The 10,913-nt window shown below is 36.2% G+C and overlaps 1 protein-coding gene across 4 annotated transcripts in view; it reads right to left on the bottom strand.

Moving 5' to 3' along the window:
* OXR1 (oxidation resistance 1) overlaps window positions 1–10,913 on the bottom strand; it is a 155,541-nt gene that overhangs the window by 23,411 nt on the left and 121,217 nt on the right. For 2 of the 4 annotated variants that reach the window (XM_009274317.1, XM_009274316.1), the window contains exon 1: window positions 3,365–3,430. The exons of the other annotated variants lie outside the window; for them this stretch is intronic. In XM_009274317.1, the coding sequence (XP_009272592.1) occupies window positions 3,365–3,430 (66 nt within the window). Of the gene's footprint in view, window positions 1–3,364; window positions 3,431–10,913 lie in introns of those variants that run through there. 4 annotated transcript variants of the gene reach the window in all.

Genomic DNA, 10,913 nt, shown 5'->3' with positions numbered 1-10,913 from the left:
CCAAAAAAAACACAACAACCCAAGAAAATAAAAGACAGACCCTCTGGATTCAAGCCACTAAGAAAAAAGTGAAATACAAACAGATGAGAAAGCAATTGGGCTATTTTTTCAAGATACAAGAATTCACTAATTTGAGGGATATGATAATGCCAGCAAGAGAACTAAATTTAACATGGGCAAACATTAAACAAAGTTTAGGATGTTTGTGTAAAGAACTAAGAATTAGATTTATGAAAGTTACTTTCTTAAAGAGACAGGTCAGGCAACTTAACTCATTTTGTCAAAAGAAAAAAGATCTGTAGCAGCATTACCAATAAAACCCAGCTGTCTAGGACCATTTGATTTATCTTGCAAAATAATTTAAGGAAGTTTCAGCACTAGCAAGCAGAGAAACTACAAGTTCAGTTGCCGAAACTACAGCACCTGGTGCCTGACCTCAAGCTGCCACCCCAGGAGAAGGCAGGCTGAGCAAGGTTACATCTCAGTTCTGACAGTGCCATGCAGAGATCCTTTCTGGTATGACAAGAAAGTACTGTACTTGCTTAGAAGTAGGTAACTGAATCACAGGCCAGCATGGAAATATTTGTCTCTTTCATCAGAAAAAGGATCAACTAAGGATCGACTTCAGATAGCACAGACCATTAAAAATATACAAAGAAAATATAAGCCTCTACTACTCATTTGTTTTCTTTCAACTTACAATCAACCTGTTCAAGTGTTCATCTGCTACTGTGCTTTGACTGCATTTGTAGTGAGACCTAATATTTCACAATTAATAAAAATGTAAATAATCTAACACCTAATAATTAAACGGAAGATCTAGTTGAGGTATGATGCATAAAACCTCCCTAATTATTTAGGACAGCAGGTATGGCAAATATCTGTCATCAAGGAAAAGTTCTAGGCTTAGTGATCAGTGTAAGAAAGTACTAAATTGCACTCTGCTTTTATTTTTATTTTTAAAGAGACTCAGATCATCAGTTCACTCTTTATTACTCTAAAACAACACTTAGTATGGAAAGCTGACTTTAAAAAGATCTTTGTAGCATCGGCTTGATGCAACCTTGCAAGTTCTGACACCCACAGGGATGAAGTACTAAGTTCTCACCTTTCACATGTAAGCCCCTATTATTATATCTCCATAATAGCCAAAGAACTACAGCCATTAGCTTACCAAATACAGTTAACCAATAAATCAAGAACCTCAGAAGTCGTGCAAGTCTCAAATCATTCAAACTACTAAAACCAACACCACTTTAATTCCCTTTGCATAGTATCTTAAGAATATAAAAGCCAAAGATTAGTTTTTGTTGGTTTTGTCCCCTTTAGCTACGCTGCCTATCGAACCTCTGCAAAGCATTCGGGGCAGGACAAGCATTCCCAAAGAAGGCAATCCACCTTTTGTTCTCTTGCATTGTCTGATGTCTTTTGTCTAAAGTGCTTTGACAGAAGAATGGTTGCCAGCATTTTTGACATTCTAGAAACTGATTAGCATCTCTTCTATTGCAGTACAATAAAGGGACACAGTAAATACCAAACAGATTTACTAAAAAAGTGGGAAACCAACATTACTGGGTTTTTGAAGGGAGAGCATACTACCTTGGTTAGTTACTAACATTTTTATTCTGGGAAGGTATCGAACCCCTACAATACTCAGCCCAAATTTACTCTATCACCACGAAAATAACAAAGGCCTTTCAGGTAAATAATTCAGGGCAACTTAGTTGCTTCAAGTAAGCATTCTTGTTTTATTATATGACTCCATTTGGTCCAGCAATCATGTTATTTCATGTCAGATGGGTTTCCATCCAAATTTCAGAACAATCACTAATGAAACATTTAGTCAAAACCCTGTGCTTCATATATGCTGCCAGTCTCTTTAATATGCTTCCCACTTTGTCTTGCATAACACAGAACTAATGGTTCCAATACTCCTTCCCTCTTTTCTGTAAGAAGGTTACACTTGCACATTATCTTTATGATCATTCATTGAAGGAAAACACCCAATTTCAAAAATAGAGCATGTCTTGTCGACATAGCAACATTTTAAAAATATTCCCATCTGTAGATACCTCTGTACCCTTTTTTCTGATTTGACTTGTTTTACACATTAAAATAACCTGTTCTCTACCTCTCTCACAGCAAAGAAGATTCTCATACAGTCTTCAGTTCAACCTCTCCTTAAGAGCTGATAACTATTGCTTTTATTAGCATAGTTGGACTCTGGCTAAAATGAAGTGTTGGTCCTAAGGGAAATAATTATAACAAGGGATACTACTACTTTTATAATTAGCTGGGCAAGATATCTTTCTATCTACATATATAGATATATATTAAAGAACACATTCTTGGTAAACTTCAGATACCTTTTACACTGCTAAAGGGATGCTCAAATTACATTTGAGTTAACTTAGGAATTACATCTCTATTCTACATTCCATTGCCACAGAGGAAAATTAAGAGCCTATTATTTAAAAAATATTTTGTTAGTTAGGAACACAAGTTTACAGAACCAGTTGTTGCCACATGACAATTTCATATTCTGCAAGTAACCTGGCTACAAATAAAGATCAAAATAAAAACCACAGTCAACAGCACCTCTGAAAGAAGTATGCACCAAACCCCAGAGATCTGTAAGTCTTAAAAAGACGGTAAAAAGCCTGTCACAGGCAGAGTCTGAATGAAAAATATCTTCCAGATCTACCAGCTGGTAAAAGCACAAGAAGTATATTGTCAAGATCACTTCCTCCTTATCCCCAAGATGTTACTGTTTTGCATGGCTCACTGAGAACCATTTCCTTTACATGCTACAAGTAGTTTAAGTCTTTTTGGGGAAAATAACACTGAAAAAACCACCACAGTTACTTTCATAAATCTAAAACTGTAAAAACAGTGGTATTGGTCCCCCCTTCATTATAAATGTGAGAGTGAGACTACAGCACACTCATCTCCGTCAATTTAGAAGTATTATCAAACCTTCATATGGTTGAATGACTTCTGAGTTACCATTTGATTATACCTTCTCAGGAGATTTACACTTTTCTAATTAAATGCCAATGCAAACTACTGTTCATAGTATTGAGCTATAAATCATACTTTTGTTGAAAAAAATGCATTACTCCAAAGGAGAAAAAAAAAAGAACCACCCACCCTAAAACTGTTGAACCCCTTAATGCTCAAAGTAGTTTCTCTTATCTAATGCCAATGGAATACCAGCACTTAGGTTATGCACCTAAAAGTAATGAAAATTTGTGACTTAGCATCCTGTTTACACATGCAAAATTTAAACTTCCAGAAACTGCCTCTGCACCACAAAATTACAAGAATGCAATAACAGAAATGAACATACTACACTGAAAATTACCAGAGCGTATTTATGATTAACTGGCTGGTGCTTTCCTCCCTTCTTCCCATACCAGAGACGAGACATTTCCCTTCTAAAAATAAAATGAGACTAAAAAAGAAAAAAAAAATCATTCAAGGCTGTTAGAAAGCATTCTCTGTACCTGCTGTCAGTTCCAGGCACAGGCAGAGCCCCACAACGGTGACAGGATAGTTTGCTAGATGCACACAGTTGACTGACATGGCAGGGAACAAATGAACGAGTGTACAGCAGGGGGATGTATCGCAAATGATGACGGTACAGAAGAAGAAAGGTTTCCTGTATTCAAGTGTGGTTGCAGAGCACTAGTTTGTTAAAAAGGCTAAAATATTTAAAGATACAGAACAACTCAATTTTTCTTATACAATAGTGAAGAATACAAAAATATCCCTCAAGAACTGCTTGCAATATTCTGTTACACTATAATTGTTCATAAACAAGTTCCAATGGTAACAAATTTGCACTCAATATTAAAAAAATAGTTTGTCTTACTTATGTTGACAACTGTATATAAACTCTGTCAGTTATTTCTTAAGAATTCAGAATCAGTTTAAAAAGTGGTATATATATTTTTTTTAAATACTCTTTAAAAAAAGGTTTTAAAGCATTCGGAAACTGTTAGCCTCACAGCATTTTCAGTTCTGTAAGCTACAAGAAGAAAACGAATCCTTTTGTCTATAAGCTAAACTTGCTGTATGGGTTAAATGCTAGTCCCAGCAATAAAGTATTTTTGGAATCATGATTTTTTTTCTTAAGGAAGGATATTTATTTAAACAGGCATGTGCAACAGCAATACGCACAGCAACCCTTTGAGAGTTTCCTTGTAGTAGCACTTGGAGGCTTCCCCCCCCGCCAAAAAACACCCAGTGCTCTGAGCCCTGGGTAAAAGTATTAAATAGGACAGGGCAGCAGCAGGCAGCATCACAACAACATCAAAAACATTGCTGACTCATGCTGTTGCACTGTGATCTAAAAGCCAAGATGCCCAAGCACAGAAAACCAGTTACCAGAACTTGTACTTAACTATACTGCAGACTGTGCACTGGAACACCTCACCTTGCATTAGTATCTAACAATGTAATTCAGATGGATAAAAATATTTTTCTGTTCAGTAAAAGCTTCCTCAGGAGCTGGTAACTCTGAAAATCAATTTGTTCTAACTTAGGAGAATTATTAAGGTGGTGAGTAAGAACATTTTTATCACTGGGACATCGAAAGCTGGGATTTAGGAAACTCAAAGATACAATAATATGCTAGATACGCAGTCAAATGGTGTAAGATTCAAACAATAAACTATATGCCCATTTGTTTGACTTTTTTTAAATAATAAGTAAGCTAATACTGAGGTAAAATAAGAACAAAAAAATGGACAGCCTTGAAACTGTTTCAAATGAGAAAATTACGATCAAAATAAAATACAAGCTACAACTTTCCTCCCACCACCCTCCCCCGAAGTCTAGCAAATCTTAAAGGAACGTAGAGTATGCAGAAAAACTATTTCAAACTATCTCTGGACATGCGATTTCTAAGCCAAAAAGCAAAAGCTAGCCATACAACTAACTCCCCCACAGCCTATTTTAGCAGTCTCCCCCCCCATTATTTTCCCCCTCGGAAAAAACAAATTCTTCCCTAACACTAGCCAACACACAGTTTCTTCAAAACTGAGGGAGGAAGAAAAGAATCTGGGCCATCGCACAATTTTTTTATTCTAGAACATTTAATCTTAAAGAATTCAAACAACTTACTTGGATGTTTTTAGCTTCTCTCTAAATAAAATTGGCTCCTCCCAGAGCTTCTCAGAAGGATTGAAAAAACTTGCTCGAAAGAAAAGAGAGCGCAATAAACTTCTTTGTTAGATCTGACAAACTCACTTTTTCACGTTAATTACAGTTGCAAAGTTTAACGGGAATAAATGCGCTGGTAACTCTAGCAGACCTCCTGCCAGTCTGTTTTGATGTTCAGCCTTCCAGCAGCAGCAACTCCCACCAGCTGGTAGCTTGCCCTGCAGCTGGGAGCATCTGCTGGAGGGGGAGGGCAGGTGGAAAGCAGGTCACCATCATGAGACAGTGCAGTCCTAAGAGTGGCAAAAGCTTTCTCTTGTGACTGACCTCCACCCCAACCCTTTAACAGCCTTTTTGGTGGAAGATATATTTCTATTAGCCAGAGAAAGAAGCCCACACAAGAAGCTTGACCCCAGGAGCATCCTCTAATTAAAGATAAACTGCCCTTTTATTCTTTTGTGCATTTGTGGGTTATATTACTGATCTGTTAATTTGAATCAGAACCTCATATCTTGTTGCTAGTTAATATATGCCTTGCTATAAAAGTTTTTAATTGGAAAGATTCTAGAGAGGAGTACCAGCTCAGACGTGACATATGTGCAGAACAGCAGCACACACTTAAGAGCATCCACCTATTTGCTGCCTAGACAGCAGAGCAAAACAAAACGTATCATTCAGTGCAATTAGATAATCTTGTTATTGTCATTGTTAGTTTGTAACCAAGCTAAATATCTCCACACAATCAGTGTTCAAGGCAGAAGCGCATAGTTCTTTCAGTATAGTTATTCATGATGTTGTTTTTTCTAATAAACTGATCTAAAAAAAAAATATTAAAAAGTAGCAGCAGAGAAAGAGGAGAGTGCCAACAAATACAGGTACAACTTATGAAATGTCTGATTTTCACACCAAATCAATTATCTAGTTTACACCTTTTGCCATACCAGATTTAAAGTTATCAGCTGACAAGATCTCATAACCTAGAAACAGGATAGTAAGTACGATAACTCTGTAAACTTGCATAGGAAGACCGAATGCTGGGTGTGAAAGAACATCTTTGCAGTTTGATTAGATGGCATCGCTATTTCACCTAGTAGCTAACACAATGTCCTGATCCACAGTGATAGAGAAGTTGCGATGTTGAATTCTACAATCCCTATATTTAATAAGCATGCTTTTTGATTGAGATTACATTAGTAAAAAGTAATTTATTTCCCCTGCTCCTTCCCTGTTAAGGGAGGGAGATTAGCCCAGAGAAGAGGGGGGGGCGGAGGGAGCGCGGGACAGCGGGGCATAATTACTCTATTTAGAACTTGCTGTTGATTCCACATGGAGCAGCCGTGTAGGTGATCAGGTTTTGTGATGAAAAGCCACAAATGTGGTGCACTTAAGATAAGCACCCCTAAGCATCTCCTGATAAGATTATGAGGCATATGCATAAAATAAGATTGTTCTCAGAATTTAATACTCCAATTTTAGAAGCAGCCCTTAAAATTGAGAAAAACATATAAATCACAGGAACCAGATTGTATAACTCAAGTGCCTCAGTGCAATTTGTAAGTCATTTGCATTTTTGACTGACGAGAAGAAAGTTTGTTTTTATGCTGTTCTATTGGTTTGCCTGGGAACAAACAAATCAATCAGCAGTGACATTAGTTTCACTTTCAGTAGCCTATCTACTTCTTAGAACATATTTTTAAAGAGATGAGATTGCTATTTAATTACATCTAACAGGCATGTTTCAGGTTGTAATAAAAATTCCCATCACCAAAGAGCCCAAAAGAAAAAACTGAAAGCTGCTTCAAGTAGTGTTTAAAACAGCGTAGTTTCAATATAGATTAGTATAGTAGGACAGGAAACAACTCTTGAATTCTAAACTCTTTAGTCAGAATATTTTTAAATTTCGAATCGCATTTTACAGCTCTGATAGGAGATGTACATCCGGTATGTTTACTCCTTGTATTATAGTTTTAGGATATGCTGCCAAGAACTTCAGAATTAGGAAGACACCTAATTTAGATGCTCAGGCCACCTAAATTGTCATCTTTGGAAGGAATCCCACTAGGTGAAAGAAAGGCAGTTTTGTATTTTGATGATATAAGGCATATAAAAGTCAGCTGAATTAAGGTCTGGTTTATCTTTAATAAGAGGCAGACAAGTTCTATTTGGTACAAAAAGCCTTTCAGATGACTAAGGAAAGAGTGCCAAGTTCAGGATTAATGAAGTTAGAACGCAATTAAAAAATAAAAAAATAAAAATCAGGTACTGGCTCCTAAGCAAAACACTACTACTTTGTCACCTAGAACTGGATCTTTGTAAAAGTTGTTGCAGGTGAAACTAACATGGGATTAGAGCTAACTGAGGTCTGATCCCTTCCCCCTTTCCTGCTACAAGAAACACATTAACAGTACACAAAAGCCACCTCCTGTGGTATCCAGTACAACACGACTGGCACAGCTGCTTAGTTGGCTGATAGCGCTTCCATAAGAAAGGATGTCTAATTCAAGAAGTCATCCTTTGTTTCCTTTCAGCAGCTTAGGGGAAGGGGAAAAAAGCAGCATTTTTCCATCCACAGAGTTTTCCTCAGGATTTTCAAAGGTACACTGAAAGCTATTAAAAGTCTCAAGTGTCTCAAAAGCACAAGCTTTTTAGTTAAATGATTCTGCTTCAACTCTTAGCAGAGGGACTGCCCCAGTTCTCTCTATTAGATAAATGAAATAACCATCAATTACAATTCCATATTCATGATTCCAACTACAGAACAGCTCCAAGTAGTAAAAACATCCAAATTTTCACTAACAAGTTACAAATAGATTCCAAATAGATTAAATAGAGAAAATAAATAGAGCAAAGCAAGAAATATCCCATGCACGAAGTTGAGAGTACAATATTTGCTCGTTTATTGCAAAAGCAAGAATGAAAGTTACCAGTCTTTACAAAGGACTACATTATGTTAATGGGCACCAGAGTCTCTCTCTTCAATCACAATAGATTAACAGAAACATTTCTAGTATTGCACGACTGCTGAAATTCGAGAGGTTCATCTTCCAGCACAAGAGCAAAGCCTATTAAACATGCTTGGTAACGCACAGCAACACATGCATAGTGACACATCCAATTTCTTAACAGACAATGCATGATGTAAAAAACAAACAAACAATCTAGCCTGTATATCCAATATACCATCATAAAGAGACAACCTTTCAAGAAATATATTAGAAAAGTAGTGTTATTTTGAGGACTGTTAATGTGCTTCATCTTTACACATCACGTGCAGTTTCATTCAAGAAGCCTACAACTTCCAGGCTTCCTCTTCTCTCTGCTGATCCAGTATTATCCAGCTTATCATACAGCATTATGATCATACCACATTTTGAAATGTAAGACACAACAAGCAGCTGTTTCACTAGCATCTGAGCACTGAAGTGTAGAGTAGGGAATGGAAGCAAATTTATAGAAAAAACATGATTAAGAATAGAAAAACTTAAGGCAGCACTGCATACTGAAACTGAAATGCCCATTTTAATATAGAAGTGTTGTAGGTTACAGTCCAGATCCAATAAAGAACTTAAGCACCTACATCCAATATTCCGATCTTGAAAAACCTTTTTCAGATGTTACCTGACCAGGAGACATAATCACTGTTTGTGACCTTCATGTTTCTACAAATACACAGAAATAGAATTTCTAGACACTCCAGAAGTTACAGTTTTGTTAATGTTGAAATGTTGAGTATCTAACTCAAATACTGTTTCACAAAGGCAAAACTTTATTTGCAACTAATGGCTTGATCTGGTAAACATTTTCAAACCATGTCTAAAGTTCCAACTGAAATTCAGTTTGACAAGTGAGTTACTACAGAGTATTGCTTTCCAGAAATATTGTATCTATATTTTTTACAGAGATTTAATATGCAAAACCAAAAAGTAATGATTATGAAATGCAAATCCAGAACATGACCCAGTGAATCTGGGAAAAATCATTTGCAAATATCTATCAACTCACACTTAATTTTGGAAGTTAACTTCTAGACAGCTTTAAAATCAAACTGATTTTCTGTATTTTCCAAACAATTGAAAAGCTAATGGAAACAATAAAACTTCTAACTACTAGCTTCTAACTACTAGTAGCTTCTAACTACTTTAAGACCAGCTTGCAGGTCCTAAGACAAGAAATTCCCTGTTTTCAAATATCTCGTGGATGAGTATTTAGGTTTATGTGGACCTGAAGTATGACTCAATCCTGAATAATAGCAATAAATAAGATCAAGTGAAAGGGGAAGGGGGGGAGGGGGGGAGAGAAAGAATCAACACTTCAAATAATTAAGAATTATTCTACTACAGAATAATTCTTCTGTTTCCTTAACAGATTTCAGGTTTAAATAGGAACTGATTTCCTCAACTGACTTCTTCACAAGTGTCCAAGATGAAATTTCTTTAATGCCTCTGAAACATTTAGCTGTGGCCATACTCAGTAATTATATTTTTTTGCATCAATACTCTCTCTGATGACCAGAGATCTGATCCATGCACCATAAATCCTGTATTTCCAATACAGCATGATAATAAAGACACTTAACAGCTGTAGTACCTTACATAGATATTGTTTTGATTGTTCTAGATTCAAATCCAGAATATAAAGCTAGATTAGCAGTCTATGTCAATAAGTCATTATCACATACAGAAATAAAAAAAGTGCATTTATACACATCCAGTCAATATAATGGTGCATCCCAGTTTTCCAGCTCCCTATTAAAAAACATTAACTACTTAAAGAATACAACAGACCAAGTCCCTTTATTGTTCAAGGAATGTCATTAACTTTGAGAATTAGCTTCACAGACCAACAGATGAAGCATTAAATAAGCAAATTAAGGTATTCTGATCTCTAATATCCTTTCGTTCTCTTCCCCCGCCCCCCCAAGAGACCAACTAGTCCTTTAGATACAAATAGAAGGTACAAAAATTTTACGATAAAAACCTCAGATGGGAAAGCACAAATCACATCATTTCTCCTTTATGCACTAATGTTTCTTTTGCAAGTAGTCATTTCCATTGTTTCCTCTCTAATGCCCTCCTCCCTGCGCTGAATTGTTCAAGCACAGCTATTTCCTTTGTATCTAGCATTATTAAAACTGTAAAAACCTTGCTTGGAAAATTAGTTTCAGTTGTCCTTCCTCCCCAGATATGGTAAACTGATTCTCTAAAGATTTTAATGGATTATTTACATGTGCATGCCAACTTCTACATAAAAATATTTGAGCTTATCAGCACACTTTATGTGCACGCAAGTTCAGTGGAAGTTGATTTACCTCATTTAACTCTGTACTAGATCACTGATACGGTTAATGACATTTTACATGAGTACTTGTTTTCCATGTCTTTTTCCTCCAATGGTCAACTTCAAAATGCCACCTGCCACTTCATACAGCAACAGCAGCGGAAACAAGCCCATCAAGGTTTTACAATCCGTTTTAGGAAAACAATAGTAGAATAACTGGATAATTGGAGTTTCCAGTATTGATGAATCACAGAGATATCACTTCCCCCTCCCACTTCTTTTTTTTTTTTTTTTAAATAAAAAAAGTGCAGATTTTTTCCCAAATTAAAAAAGTTAAAGAGTCTGCAAGAAAGGTTATAGAAAGTAATGCATACTGGGCAGCATTTCTTATAATCTTTCTTCAGGTTGTTCTATGACCAAGTGTGGTTCATAATTTGTGCTCTGATCTCTTGGTTTTTTTTTTTTTTGTTTGG

The sequence above is a fragment of the Aptenodytes forsteri genome, unplaced genomic scaffold (assembly GCF_000699145.1).
Source record: "Aptenodytes forsteri isolate BGI_AS27 unplaced genomic scaffold, ASM69914v1 Scaffold400, whole genome shotgun sequence".
Classification (NCBI taxonomy): domain Eukaryota; kingdom Metazoa; phylum Chordata; class Aves; order Sphenisciformes; family Spheniscidae; genus Aptenodytes; species Aptenodytes forsteri.
The sequence above is the reverse complement of the archived record's forward strand: the minus strand, read 5'-3'. Positions and strand labels throughout refer to the sequence as shown.